This window comes from Battus philenor, unplaced genomic scaffold (assembly GCF_028537555.1).
Source record: "Battus philenor isolate CCGP_79_NKW_IND1 unplaced genomic scaffold, ilBatPhil1.0.hap1 SCAF_27, whole genome shotgun sequence".
In the NCBI taxonomy this organism is placed as follows: domain Eukaryota; kingdom Metazoa; phylum Arthropoda; class Insecta; order Lepidoptera; family Papilionidae; genus Battus; species Battus philenor.
In genome coordinates, this window is record NW_027181690.1 from 708,798 (window position 1) to 724,108 (window position 15,311).

The 15,311-nt window shown below is 36.3% G+C and overlaps 2 protein-coding genes across 2 annotated transcripts; one reads left to right on the forward strand and one right to left on the reverse strand.

The window, feature by feature from the left end:
• Positions 1-433: 433 nt before the first annotated feature.
• On the reverse strand, positions 434-11,999 carry LOC137925584 (guanine nucleotide exchange factor rei-2-like). Its single transcript, XM_068769046.1, has 9 exons — positions 11,836-11,999; positions 10,221-10,412; positions 9,186-9,374; positions 8,103-8,224; positions 5,682-5,863; positions 4,207-4,403; positions 3,466-3,706; positions 1,811-1,931; positions 434-566 (listed from the first exon to the last, which is right to left on the reverse strand). Exons 1-9 carry the CDS (start codon positions 11,884-11,886, stop codon positions 434-436), a joined length of 1,428 nt encoding a protein of 475 aa, XP_068625147.1. The 5' UTR covers positions 11,887-11,999.
• A 700-nt stretch (positions 12,000-12,699) lies between these two features.
• LOC137925486 (dynein light chain roadblock-type 2-like) lies at positions 12,700-14,984 on the forward strand. The gene is made up of 4 exons (XM_068768933.1): positions 12,700-12,776; positions 12,858-12,936; positions 14,169-14,269; positions 14,777-14,984. Exons 1-4 carry the CDS (start codon positions 12,774-12,776, stop codon positions 14,885-14,887), a joined length of 294 nt encoding a protein of 97 aa, XP_068625034.1. The 5' UTR covers positions 12,700-12,773; the 3' UTR covers positions 14,888-14,984.
• The last annotated feature ends 327 nt before the right edge of the window (positions 14,985-15,311 follow it).

Here is a 15,311-nt window from a genome sequence, read left to right on the forward strand (position 1 = left end):
AACGGTATCCAAATAACAAATCCTTGTTCAAATCAGAACTTTACAATCTTATATCTGATTCAATGCCCTGAAAATTTAATGTTATTGCAAATTCAACCCAAATTCACTACTAATAAGGTTAAAATTTATAAAATCTCTTTTACATAATACACAACACATCACCCTACAGTGCGTATGATTTTTATTCAAACTATATATTACTAGTAATCGATTAAAATGTTCAAATCAGTTGAACCTTACTATACTACATCTCAAATGCACTGGAATTGTCATGGATGGCTGCAAAACGTTGCAAATTCAACCTAAACGTCCCACAAATAAGGTTCAAATTTATAAAATCTCTTTTACATAATAAACAACATACAATCCTATAGTGCGTAAGATTTTTCTTCACACTTCCATTGAAAACCCTACCTTAAATTGAGGGTAGAGTTCAAAATCTAGCTTCAGGTGAACGTGGTGACCTCGGCTGCCTTACTGCAACTCCTGCTAGTCTCTCGCAAACCGCCTCCAGCTGTGCGTCCAGCATTAGAGACGCGATTTGATCATCGGTCAACATCTCAACACTAAAAATAAAATGATTGCCAATTTTAGAATATAAAAGACACGAAAAACATGTATTGTATCTGTTAAAATATATTTATAGTGTGTTTAATTGTGATGTGTTACCATCATCATGATAGACGCCCACTTCAAGATTTCCATGATGATTTTTCTTGAACTACTCCCATCCAAAGAACGGGGGGGGGGGGTCCTACTCACGTCACGTTTACCAGCACGTGGTCGCCTCTAGAACTTTTTGGCTCTAACGGCTATGGGTCGCCCTCCATACCTGTGAAGTGGCACCTGTATATCCCACGAAACATCCAGGTGCCACATTGTAGTATCTAAGTATTGGGAGAATATCTCCGGCTTCAAGGGAATCTACCATCAGCAAGATACTGTTTCTGGAATCCACCCACATATATATGTATCGCCGCCAAAGCATTAAAACTGGCTACAACCGGCATTTACCAAGAGACGCAGTCTAGTGTAAGAGCGGGCGCGCTATACGAGCGAGTGAGATAGACTGCTGCACCCCGCTCTCATTAGCTATGTCGATAGGTACAGTTTAATATGCGAGCGGGCGCGATATACGAACGAGTGAGATGGACTGCTGCACCTCGCTCCCATTAGCTGTGTTGACAGGCGCAGTCTAATGTGCGAGCGGGCGCGCTACATAAGCGAGTGAGATAGGCTGATACACAGCGCTTTCATTAGCTATGTCGATAGGTACAGTTTAATATGCGAGCGGGCGTGCTATACGAGCGAGTGAGATGGACTGCTGCACCTCGCTCTCATTGGCTGTGTCCATAAGCCCAGTCTAATGTGCGAGTGGGCGCGCTATATGAGCGAGTGAGAAAGGTTGCTGCCCAGCGCTTTCATTGGCTGAGTCGATAAGCGGAGTATAGTGTGCGAGTGGGCGCGCTAAATGAGCGAGTGAGACGGACTGCTGCACTTCGCTCTCATTGGCTGTTCATAATCGCAGTATAGTGTGCGAGCGGGCGCGCTAAATGAGCGAGTGAGAAAGACTGATGCCCAGCGCTTTCATTGGCTGAGTCGATAAGCGCAGTATAGTGTGCGAGTGAGCGCGCTATATAAGTGAGAGAGATAGGCTGCTGCCTCGTGTTCTCATTGGCTGTTTCGATCTTGCACTAGTTAAACTATTTATATAAATATAGGGCACCTTTATCAGTTATGGATTATTATTAAACTGGACTTCTTGTATACTTACCCTCGGGTATACAAGGCTGGACTATAGCGGACTTACCTGGGTAAGCTGTCAGTGTCAGAGTGGCGATCAGAAGACGCCGAGGATGTGTTCGGAGATCGACGACGTGGCGTGCGCGGAGCCGATCCCGATCCGCGACGCTCACCGAACAGCGATAACCCTATAAACAATCATCCTGTATATATAACACTGTTATCCAAAAGTAAAGTGAATTTATATTATTCATTCTTCCAAATCAATTTAATGCCCTTCAAAGTAATAACTGACACTGAAAAGACACTAAAACTAAGACACACGTTTTTTCTAATTTTCCAACCTTCGAAAGACAGAAGAGTTTTTTTCTGGTATCGTCTCCAAGACCTGTGATTTAGTTTTTATCTTCTCAATCTAATCAAAACGACATCCTCACATTAGTCTTTTCAGTTTGCTGAATAACCAGAAGTCGTACGGAGCCAAATCAGACGAATATGGTGGTTGCTGCATACATGCAATGGGACAGAAGATGGTATTGAAGACCTTTTGTGTCTCGTGGTGTACGTATTTGAAAGACCCAGAGATGAGTGTGAGGTTGAGAGAAAAATAGAGGGCGTAACTGTCGCCTTCTTCTTGCGTGTCCAACAATTTGTAAAGTATACAATTGTGAAAGAAACAAAGGTTAATAAAGGGATAGTAAGACTATAGAAATATAATAATAGAATTCAAATTAATGTATCCTCATCTAGTTAAAAACACAGTAAAAATTAGGACATAAAATAAAAATATAGAAAATAAGTTAATTTGATGAGAAAACTGTGATAATAATACTAGGATATAACATTATCATTTTGGGGGATGAAGTAGAGGGGTGATAGGACGACAAGAATGTTAAAGGAGTGGAAGATTTTATAACAGATTGGAGGTAAGAAAAAGAACAAAAGATACTATAAAGAAAGAAAGAGAAAAAAGGTAAGCAATACATACATGAAAAAAATATAATACCCAAAAATGAAAAGTACCTGTCTCAACAACAGGAGGAACGAGAGACCCTCAAAAACGAGGTTCATAAAAAGAGCTTCTTTCCTCGGTTTTTATCTCCTTAATCGTGTCAAAACGGCGTCCTTGCATTGGCCTTCAGTTTGCTGAATATCGAAGTCGCACGAAGCCAACTTAGGCGAATACGGTGGTTGCGGAACGACATGAGTCAAGATTTTAAATAAGTCGCGAATAACCAATGCAGTATGACATCAACCAATCAAGACTTTTCGTTTGAGACACAAAACAACTTACAAAATGATTTGGGCTTAGACAAATGTTATTCCATTTAATGGAATCAGGCGTTATTTTGCGGAACTCCATCCTAAGTAAGAAAAGGACCGATATTGAGCCACTTCCGCATATGCAGTGGTAATCGTGCAACAAATTGCACCGCCCGCCAGCCCGCTGATAAATGCGTATGCGGCAAACAATGCAAATTACACAACTACCACCGTTAAATCAATCAACACGCGTTTCACCCCTCCACGGGGCATCTTCAGGAGTTATATTACACCGATTAGTGCCAAACACAGAAATGATATTCCAACTTTTGACAAACAGACGCTTGACAAATGTCACAGTGTTACCAACCTAGAAAAAAAAATTCCTTCCTGATGCTCGGGAGTTTAAATGTCAATTTTACCTTACATTTTGATCACAGTTGTTTATATTTTGTTTACCTTGAAACATCTCCTTCACCCGTTCGCCGGTGTCATGTAAGAGTGCATCAAGACTCTGACGGCGTGCGTTCTGCAGTTCAGCTCGAAGTTCATTCCTGAGCTCGTTCCTCAAAGCCGTTCGTTCAGCGCGTATGATACGTCGCGGAGACGCTGCTGAAACCTTGGACTCCAGTGGACTAGGGGGCGAAGGCGTCTTCTCTGGCGTAGAACGTGGCCGTAGAGAACATTTCTCAAAGCTTATCTGCAAAATGAATGTAGCTTGGAAGACAATGGTAGTTAATACGACTCGACTCGTACATTTTAGTTATTTTATAGCATTCCCTCTTACGGTATTTTATTAGGTAACAGTGTCGACATAAATTCTATATTTATTCCACAGAAAAGGGCTGTATTTCATTATTTTGTTCATACATTTGTACATTATTTTATATATACATTAATTCGTTCATCTTTTCAGTCACAAAACATTCATTCGGTCGTACATTCATCGACTCAATCATGTACACATATTCATTCATTCATACACTGATCCATTTGTTTGTACATTCATTCATACACGCATTCATTCGTTCGCACGTTCATCGATTAATTAATATAAATAATCATTCATTCATACGCACTTCTATTTGTTTAGACATTCATTCATATTCCACGCTGCTAACCTTTACTTCTTATTATTACGGCTTCGTCAAGCATGGCTATCTGATTTAATACGAGATAGGTAAAGCATAAAATACAAACCTCTTCAGGACTCGAGTAGTCCAGGTCTATCTCCGTCCAAGTGTCACCGTCAGGTAGACAATGAGGTCTCTGTGCGTCAGCTGCTCGTCGCAGCCATTCCCTCACGCTGGCGTCAGCGCTGTGATCGCACAGCTCTTCCAGGTTCTCACTGGTATTCGATTCACTGGCCGTATCCGTTATAGTTGACCGATCTATGTCTATAAACATCATCACATATCATCAGTCATAGTTTCAGCTGCAGGACCTCGACTCCTGGACATAGATGTCCTCTATAGGTACCCAGTGTATTCCAGCAACTTAAACCAAGTCATCTGACAACCTTGTTCAGTTCTATGGTCTCCGTTCCGAAACCATATCTTCTGTGCCCAATGGTGTGACCATTTCAACTCGCTAATCCCACATAAACTCCCATGGCTAGTCTAACCAAAGACGCTTAAATATTTTCCTATGTAAAAAATTTCAGAAGGAATCCACCGATTTGAATGTATTACGTTTTTTTTCTTAAGACCGGATGAATGTTGCCATGAAGGTATAATTGTGAGATCACTTCACAACAATATTTATTTTCCTATACAAACCATAGAAAATTAAATATCTATAATATGTATTAAACCTTTTTTATTACAAGTATATATGTTATATACGTATGTATGTATGTTTAAGTATGTATGCCTATGTATGTTTATGTATATTTATGTTCATTTATTTGTGAATATGTATTTTTTTGTACACGTGAACTACCCTTTATAAGTACTATTATCTTTTCCTTACTATGGTTGTCTGTAAGAGATTGCCTTGTGTGATAAGACCGCCCCATTGTACTTTTCTGTATATTATTATATCTGTATATTATGTATCTTGTCGTGTACGATAAAGAATATTAAATACAAAAAAATAGAACATCATTATTTCAAGCGCAGACCGTTAACCGGAGATAAGTTCATGGAGCAGAAGGGTCCGTGAACTTAAAAAATAAAATCAAAAAAAGCTGATAGAGGGCGTACAAGTTGCATTAAGACATTTGCACGTAGCAAAGCGCTCTACCCTTGTAGAGCTGTGTATTCACTGTGTTGATGTTATATGCGGCTTGGGACAGCAGCGTGGACTACAGGCGAGCCAAGGAAGGATCTGGAACAACCATGATTCGTCCTCGCTGTTGACGGTAAGGGAACGGGTGGTCGCTTTTGAAAAACGGGTGATGTGATGTGATGAGTAACATTTGGTTCTGTTATGTATATCCCGGTGTCTTGTGCGGAGTGTCACACATCAACTAACAAGAGGTATGTATATGTATGTGCGTGCGAACGCGCGCGTGTGAGCGTGTGCGTATGTGTGCGTGTGTGTGCGCTTGCGCATGTGTATCTTATTACATATATATGTGAGTGTATCTATAAGTGTTTGTGTTTGTGAGGGAAAATGGGCACCATAATCGTCATGCTACTAATTAAAATTACACAAAATATATATATATATACCATTTCTAGTAGATTGTCGTCTGGAGCGATGTCGGTGTATTTCATCGGATATTCTCTCGAGATTCCTCAAAGCTGATGCGTATTGCTGTTTCGCTTCCGCAACTTGCTCCTCTAACGTTTGGATTCGAGCCTTTTGGGCCTCCAGCGCTGCATTAATACGTGCCTTCTCTTCGAAGTATGGTCTGAAATTTTTAGACCTTATTAAATTCTGAAACTTTACATTTATGTATCACACCATAGACGCCATGCAAGGTATAAGCCTTCCTCAAATATATAGGATATACATAATCCGCTTGGCAGGCCGGTTGTCGACCACAATGTGGTGTTTTAGTAAGTAGAGGGCGCTGTTGTTCATCCTCTGGAAACTTGTTTATGCCAAGCGGAAATCCTATATAATTAGTGCATAGAAATTGTATCCTGGGAATAGAACCCACGACATATAATCACAAGTCTTAGTCCTTCATATAACACAGTATATATATTAAATAATTTAATTCAGAGGTTCACATACGTATTTTATCATAAATTACTTTCAAAATTTATCTGTTATAGGCGGAGCTCTGGAGATATATTTCTACAATATTCACAAAACCCGACAAAAATGTAAATATTAGATATATCTATGAAAAATTGCGTTTAAAATGCTCAAAACACGAATAAATAGGTTAAAGGTGAGAATTCATTGGTCATTGAAACATCGCGGACAGCGACATCTCGTCACTTGGACCACAGAACACTACAGGAAACGCTATATAAAATTATGGTTAATGTTAGTTTGTTCACTAACTAATAAGTTAAATATTATACGGTTTAATTCAGAATTTAGCACAGTACAGATAGAAAGAGATAGTAACTAATCCTAGCCAAAGAGAAAAACATTAAATTAAAAAAAATTAGGTTTTAATACGTTGCAAATGAGTTGGAAAAAAATTGCGGTAGCAAGAAGCGTGCGTACAGCGCCATAGCATAGCTAACAATGGCGAGCGGCGGCCGAAGACAGACGAAGTTGACCGATGCGCCGGCGCAGGTGATAAACGCTCGCGCTATGTAGGAGCGATTTTTGCGTTACTATAGGTACGATCATTTAGTGTACGTCTTTTTAAGTCCCCAGAATTTTTTTAACATAGAGTATATATACAAAACAGAATTTATTGTGTTAGAGAGGTGACTAAATAAGTTTTCTCACGTCGATTAAAAAACAAAAAAACATTTTTTTTATAATTACAACATCTACGAATATATACATTTGCATAAATATACATATGAAAATTTCTATGTAATTATGACCAAATAAATAATCAACAATTTTCGAGCATTTACAAAAAAAAAATTAAAATAATCAGTCGTGAAAAAAATTACATGCAAACTAACATGCATAGAGAATATTCTAAAAACATGCAAAGATAAAAGAAAAAAAGATACCAAACGTGGGCATTGCATGGTGGGCGACGTCGTGCGGCCTGTGAAAGAAAAAAATTTTCTGTGCAAACTAAACTAGATAGAAAGAAGCTCATATATGCATTAAGCTAGTACAAGAGAGTGTTATTAATTCTCATGAAGCGGACTAACCTACTCAAACAAGTGTTAGCTTACTATGGAAAGCGCTTTTATATCGTAAATTCGAAATTCAACTGTGCGAGTGAGACGGAAGCCTGGTATTACTATAGAGATTAGTAACTTATTAAAATTGCATCTCTATCTATATACAGGACGATTTATTATAAACTTTAAGATTTACAACATCCCCATATAAAATTATCACTGAAACATTTTATAATAATAATATTTTTTCTATTGGAAGGCGACTGCCTAATAACTACCAGCAGTACAGCTTGAATAATAGGCATACTTAATTCCTATAATGGAAGGAATTATCAGAATATTAATCAGAACTACTTCAAAATTGACCCAAAGAAAATATTAATCGGGCCCCAAAAAATGCGGGCCGCAAGTTTAACAGCCCTGCCCCAGTGCGATGAAGAACGTACTAGACTTTAATGGTAGCGCTTATTAAAAGTAACTTACAAAATATTTTTTTTTATTTTTCAATTATTTTTTTAAAATCACAAAATGGTAACACTAGCAAATATATTAAAAAGTAATATTTAATTTTTATTCTATACATATATTAAAAGTTTGCGATGACGAAATCTAATCTACAGGCAATAGTTGTCTATTGTATGCATTATTAGATGAGTCTAAAACAGTGTTTCCCAATGTCCCACGCCCCACAGGGGGAAAAAATATCTTCCCTTTACTCCGGGCCGTTTCAATGCAATGCTTTGCTGCCAAATTTAATATTAAAAGCAAATTCTTAAATAATTATCAATATTACATAAGAGACATAAGTTTAAAAAGTCTAAGGTGGGGCGTGCCACAAAAAAGTTTGAGAAACACTGGTCTAGATCTAATGAAATGTACCTTGATTTAGCAATGTGCCTCTTCAAGCCATTTTGCAGCTGTTGCACTAAAGCTGCTGCAGCACGATGAGCCGCTGCCTTTGTTCTCTGCGTTACTGTTGCTGCAGCCCGATCTGACTCCGCCTGATGATTTAAATAATAATAATATTATTGCACATAATAAATATAATAATTTAACTTATGTAAACACAAACACACACACAAAACTATATTAATAAAAACACACATGAAAACATATCTTAATTGTTCCGAACCAATATCTATGTATGTCTTCATCTGTATATGTGTGTGTGCAACTGGACCTATTCAGTATGGGACCATGATTGAGTCTCCTGGGTCTTCCAAAGTCTAGTGGTGGTTAATAATATATAGTAATATTTAAGTTCACATAGGCCTCCCTCAATGATATCTATAGAGGATATTCTGTAATCACCATGCTTGGTAGATATGGTGCCACTCAGAGGATGCGGTACTCAGTATGGTACTCGGTGGTTATCCTATATAATTAATATAGAAAGTGTGAATTTAATAAGACTATCCTGGGAATCAAACCAACCACCACTACTAGACTCGCTCTACAAGGTCAAGCCTCCCTCAAAGATCTCCACAATGACTTGACTTCCCTGCAAGTATTTAGTGACTTCGAGCAACCCTATTTTGTCAGTCAATAATGTTATGCACCATGTAATGTTCTGTTTCTTACTACAAAAACCAATCTTTGCTTTTCTATTTATTTCTTCACTTTCTCACACAGACCTAAATTATATACTCCAATCGTCAAAATATCAATATAATAAATAAAATTAAGATCCTTTATAAATAAAATAAAGATTCACACACAAATAAAATGTTGTTTCTGTTGACATGTTTTACAGTAATACCAATTTATTTTTACATCTACAGCCTTGAAAATTTGTATGGCAAAAGGTTGTTAATAAAGCAGGTGAATATATTGCTAATAAGAAACAAAAAGTTGTTAGAAATGTAGTCGTGTGAATTTAACTTAAGAAAGCAACATTATTTTCCAGTCCGTCTAATAAAATGAACATCAAAAAAAACAGACTGTATTTTATATTTATCTGACCTGGTTAACTCTATGAGTAGCATGGTTGAGCATTTCCTGCCAAGCTGGATCAAGTGTAAGACCACCTTCCGATCCTTCAGCAAGTCTTGCAAGTCCTTGCTCTGCCAGGTAAACCATCTCTCTTGCTGCTGCATGTGCACTGTTGGCTTTATCATAAGCTAGTGTAGCTGTTTGTAGCTCTTGTGAGGTCTGTAATAACACTTTTTTATTATATACACATGGTATATTTCATTACACATTGCTATGGAAAAAATCTATTTCTATTATATTATGTGTTACAGCCACTACTGCATTTTCAGTAGAATTAGTAGTGAGGTAGTTCCATTGAGTATCTTCCGCCTTTATGGTACATGGTCCCCACTCTTAGAATCTTAAAGTAATGTAAACCAGATAATAGCAATCAATAAAGACAAGATTTGGCCTATTGGCAAAACATTGTGTCGGAATGGACAGTATTGTGAGTGACATCTGGTCAACGTCGCCTCAAGCAGGTCCTTGGGCCTAGTCACTCCATGGACCTCCTAATCCAATGAAACTAATAAATAAAGGTCTGAATAAAGACTCCCTTGATTGTCCTTGGGCATTAGTACCTTGACTAGAGCTTGGAAGTCCGAGGGCACCTCCCAATGCCACTTCGGCAATGTAAATCTGATAAAGAAATAACACAATACCAGACAGTGTACAAACATGCATAGCCTACAAATTAATAGGCCTTTTAACAGTGGTCTGGTCTAAAACTATGTAAACAATCATCATCATATAGGCCGATATACGCCCTCTACAAGACTTAAGCTTTCTCCAAAGGATCCCTCCACTACATTCCTCACAACAATAACCGGTATTGTTCCTATTTGACCTGGACTATTTTATCTGTCCATCCAATGAAGAATCTACCCAAATGGTCCACCAGCTAGTGGTGACACTTGAGAACCTTTCATCTTCAATGTTTCTCTGCTGCAAAAGCAAAGTGCCATACCTACTGCAATGTAATATGATCAAATTTCATCAAGGACTTTACCTAAAAAAGATATTTACCATGTTAGCTCTAAACCTGGCTTCATAATACGGCCGTGCTTTGTGAACACTGGTGCCGAGTTTCTTCGTCAACTGTTGTATTCGCAGATGACCTTCGGCAAGGAGACGTCTAAACGCCAACCTTGCCTCGTCCAATTCCACTTCCAGACGATTGATCTCATCAGTGGCTGTGTTCAAACGTTCTAGTTCAATCTGAAAGTAGAAAAGACAATACAAAATTATCAAGTGCTACTTGATTAAAACTTAGCCATATATGTGCAGTTGTACCACATACATATATAGAAATATGTCAATTTCTTGACAGATTAATTGTCAGCAAATACCAAATCGCCCTAAACACCAGATCATAATCAAACACTGGCATTTAATATGAAGCCTACAGCAAAAGCTGACCCTTATCATATTTCAATTCAGAATCTTCTAACATTAGACTCACTATATAAAATTTTACCTAAATGTTTTATTTTTCTTGTGTTATGTTTTAATTTATGGATTTCAGATTCACAATTTTAAATTTATTAAATGTAAACTATGTATATACATTTTATTTACTAATTTATATCCCATTATTTATCTCTTCAACAAAACCAGGAAGCATTTCCTGCATCTTCCAACATTAAAAAGGTTGTCTGTTCACCTTATAGGTGGACACCTTATGCTGCAGTTTTTGGGGGCCACACTCCTGAACCTCAAAGCCTGAGCAGCCATATGTCCTGCATGCTGTGTGACCTACGCAGCGGCAACTGTTTCTAACCAATATTATTGAAAACCTTCAAGAGAGGTCTATGTTCTACAGCTGAATTGGTGATGATAATGATGATGACAGATTAGTAATGGACTTGTTATCATAAGTCACAAGTTTGATTTCCAGGCTATTATCTTACACAATTCAAACTGTATGCATTTTTTATATAGGATTGCCACTGGTCAAAAAGAAGTTTCCAGAAGATAGGCAGCAGCTTTCTCTGCATACCATAACACAATACTGCCATTACAAACCCAACAGCCAAGTGCAGTGATTATGGTATATCATCCCATAGATATCTCTGTAGAGGCCTATACCTTGCAGTTTTAAGCATTTTTTATTTGAATTTCTATACTATAATATGTATAGTTTATGACTAATTTTTTTTAATAAATATTCTTAGTAAATTTACGACATTTCAATTTATTTACTTCATTTAATACCTAAGACAGTTTTAAAAAATATGTAAAAATAACTGAAAACCAGAAATCAAAATTAAATAGATGTGTTGGAGATGATGGGACAATGTTGGCTATGATGGTATTAATTATTTCAACGTATTAGTGATAGGATACACGGAGCGATTATCCTAAATCTTTTATTCAGGACTCCCTTGGGAACCTCGGTAAAGCCTAATCCATTAGATATTTACGCCGAGCTCTTTCGTCGTATGAGCGAATCCTTCATGGAGTAATCATAAATCACCCTGAGAGGGAAACCGTGCCTGGGTTGTCAATCTGTCTACACACGTTTAGTTCCGATGTAAGGTTGCTCGAGAGTGCTTCTCTGGATCGGATGCGAATTTCGGACAAATAAAACGTAAATACTATTTCGAATTATTTTGTCAACTAAATTATCGATTAATTTTACCTGTACTCTAGGATCTAAAGCCTCAGAACATTCTGCTCCGCTATCGTTCATTGTTATATCAAATTATATTCATCTTAATTGATATTACGCCGAATGGAAATCTCTTCAAATTTATTATTGTTTCCAAACTAAAATACATCACAAAGCCATCGCTAAAAAGCGAATTTTGGCATTAAATTTGGAAATTCAAGGGCAATTCGCTACACCCGTTCGATATCTTGTGTTTATAATATAATATCTGTGATCGCATCACAGCTTAAATTGTGACAGTTTTAACGTCAGATTGAGTGCAGATAAAAAGTCCTTTATTCTAAATTGATAAACTGTTATTAAGTTTTAGTTATTCTTTCTGTTGTAATATATACATGGCATATTACTTTAGCTTAAAGAAAATTTGTGATTTTTTTTTAAGAGGACATTAAGACGCATATATTTCAATTTGATAGATTTTTGTTTAAGGTGTCGTTATTTTTGTCAAAGTATGTTTGTTCACTTGTTTCAATTATTAAAAGTATTTGAATGTAAAGCATCACCTAAAACTTTTGGAAAAGACAATTCTTGTCAGTAGAGAACTGTTGATGAAAGATGCCGGCCCAATCTCTTTTGAAATTGATGTGTGAAAAGCGCACAGATTCAAAGATTGAACAGAAATCGATGGCAGAAATTGCGTCAAATGTTAACGTAATCGTTAAGAAAATTAGTACTAAAACACGCGAAGCCGTATAGTAAATCGAAATATCAATGTAAAAGTAAAAGATTGCATCTGAAAATCTTTTCACATATTAACTATATACAGTGAATACATGTAGGTTATTGAACAATCCTGACATCGTACTTATTGGATTATTTGTCTGTAGTAGAGAATTTGAAATGTCAAAGTCAACTTTGACATTTCTTGATCAACTTTCTATTGCATTTCGTCAACAGAAAATCAAAATATGGTATTATTAAAATTCTATTAAGAATTACTTTAATACACATTATTGTAATTAATGACACGCATCAACTATTTTTATTCACAGGCAACCGAAGTCGAAGAGACTATCAAAAGAATTCAAGCCCATAAAGGAGTTATGGGTGTCGTCGTTGTGAATCATGAGGGTTTGGTCGATTTTCTTTAACACCTTAGAAACTAACCAGATAATCAATACCAACTTATAATGAATGCGATCATCATAATATCTTAACTTCTAATTGATTAAAAATACGTTATTGATAGGTTTTATAATTATGTGAGGAAGTACTGCAATGATCCTTGTGACATTTGCATTGAGGAAATAAGCTTGTATTGATGTTTTTTTACATAGATAACTCTTAATGATAAGTGCAAAATAGATATTCAAAGGACAAGCATATTATTTATGTATTTCATTTATATTTGCTTGTTGAGTATTTTTTTATCCTCCATTATACAATTGTCTTTAACGAAAATAAATACAGTATTTTAGTTTAAAATGATACAGAATTAAGCTTAATGCATGCTAATAATAAACCTTTGGTGCATTATGATTTATGTTTGACACATTTGGCTAACACTTGTTCATTTAATATTCCATCATCAATATAAATAAATAACATCGGATTGTCTGTTTGTAATATTAAATAACCACTTATTACTACATTCATATGAATACATATACAGTACATGTACTAAATTACATTTTTAACATCTTTTCTATCTGTTTGTTCTGGCTAATCTCTGAAATGGCTACACTGATTTTGTTGTGACTTATACTGACAAAATACCTGCCAATTTTCCAAATATTCTCCTTTATATTTTATAAAAAAAAATTATGACAATGGAGTCCCCATAGATGTTTCCTTAGTGATTCAGACTACAAAGTTGACTGCCATTTTATTACCTGATATTCCAATATGTAGAAACAAAATCTAGTAACCATCTAATGGATTTATGGATGGCGTTATTTTGCGGAAGTCCATCCCTAGTAAGAAAAGGACCGATATACCACTGTGTACTTTGTGTTTGGCACTAATCAGTGTAACATTACTCCTGAGGATGCTCCATGGAGGGGTGAAACACATGTTGAGTGATTTAACGGTTGTAGTGGTGTAATTTGCACTGTTTTTGTACATATTTATCAGTGGGCTCGCGGGCCATGCAATTTATTGCACGACTACTGGTGCATGGCAGAAGTAGCTATATATTGGTCCTTTTCTTATCTAGTAACACTATTGAAATTCTGAATGACAACTATTTTTTTTCAAAAATCTAAACAATTTAATTTATCAGTTTTTTATGTTGTGTTTTCACAATTACATGAATAGGTTTGAGTGACAATAACATTTAATAAAGTTATTAATTTATTTTCCAGGTATACCAATTAAGAGCTCTTTAGATAATGCAACATCTGTATTGTATTCGGGCTTAATTGGCCAGTTGACAGAGAAAGCCAAGAATGTTGTCAGGGAAATGGTAATTATAAAGTCCTTCTTAGTTTAGTTCATATAAACATTTTTTTACTACAGTATAAATAAAATAAAAAGGAGGTTCTTCTTCTGTAATGTATCTAGTGCGTGAATAAGCTGTTCCATATGGAATGCATACAGAATGTTTGTGTCAACACAAAGATGTAGCTATCTATATATCTCTACAGTGTCCTATAGTTGTTGATTTCATTGGTTGGTTTTACTAGGTTCCTATGGTTGTGTGGCTAAGAATGGTTCATTATGACAAACTTTATCAACAAGGTCTCCTGTTGCATTTTGTTTATGCCCTCGTTTTTGGGACATCTCATTCAACCTGTCGTGGGTGGATGGGTCTTTCAGACAAGTGATTCTTTGAGCTATGTCGTTGACTTTAGTTGTTCTGTGAATCTCTTTGTTTCTGATGTCGCATTGAAGCTTAGGGCATAGCCCTCAATATTGTTGACCACATCTCTGACCTATATCAGTTATTTTAACATTATATGTTTCTTTGCAGGATTCTACAAATGAGTTAACATTCCTACGGGTCAGGAGTCGGCGACATGAGATATTAATTGCACCTGATCGGGAGTTCATACTTATAGTGATACAAAACACATCAGACTAGTCTCATCGTTATGCTGGCTGATGGACGCCCACTTCAAAGACACAGGCCCCTCGTAAAGATCCACGTAATAACCTGTTTAGTGCCTACATCCTAGTGGGGCCTACATCCTAGTGGGGCTCGCTGCATCTACCAGCTACAATTGTCTATTATACAATAATTGTGGACATGTAATACATGTTACAACATCAAACTTTACAGATATTTGTAAAGCTTTCAATGAAATAATGCACATTTAGTTAGCAATCGTTTATAAAACAATAGAAATTTAAATCACAATTAAGCTGTGCTAAAAATAGCTCTGCTAAAAATAGTTTTCAAAGTAAAATAATCGCTGGTTTTTGTGACCTCCATAAATTTTTTATTTTTAATTTTTTATAAATATGATTGTATCAACAATGCCATACTTTGCAATTGTAGCTTAATG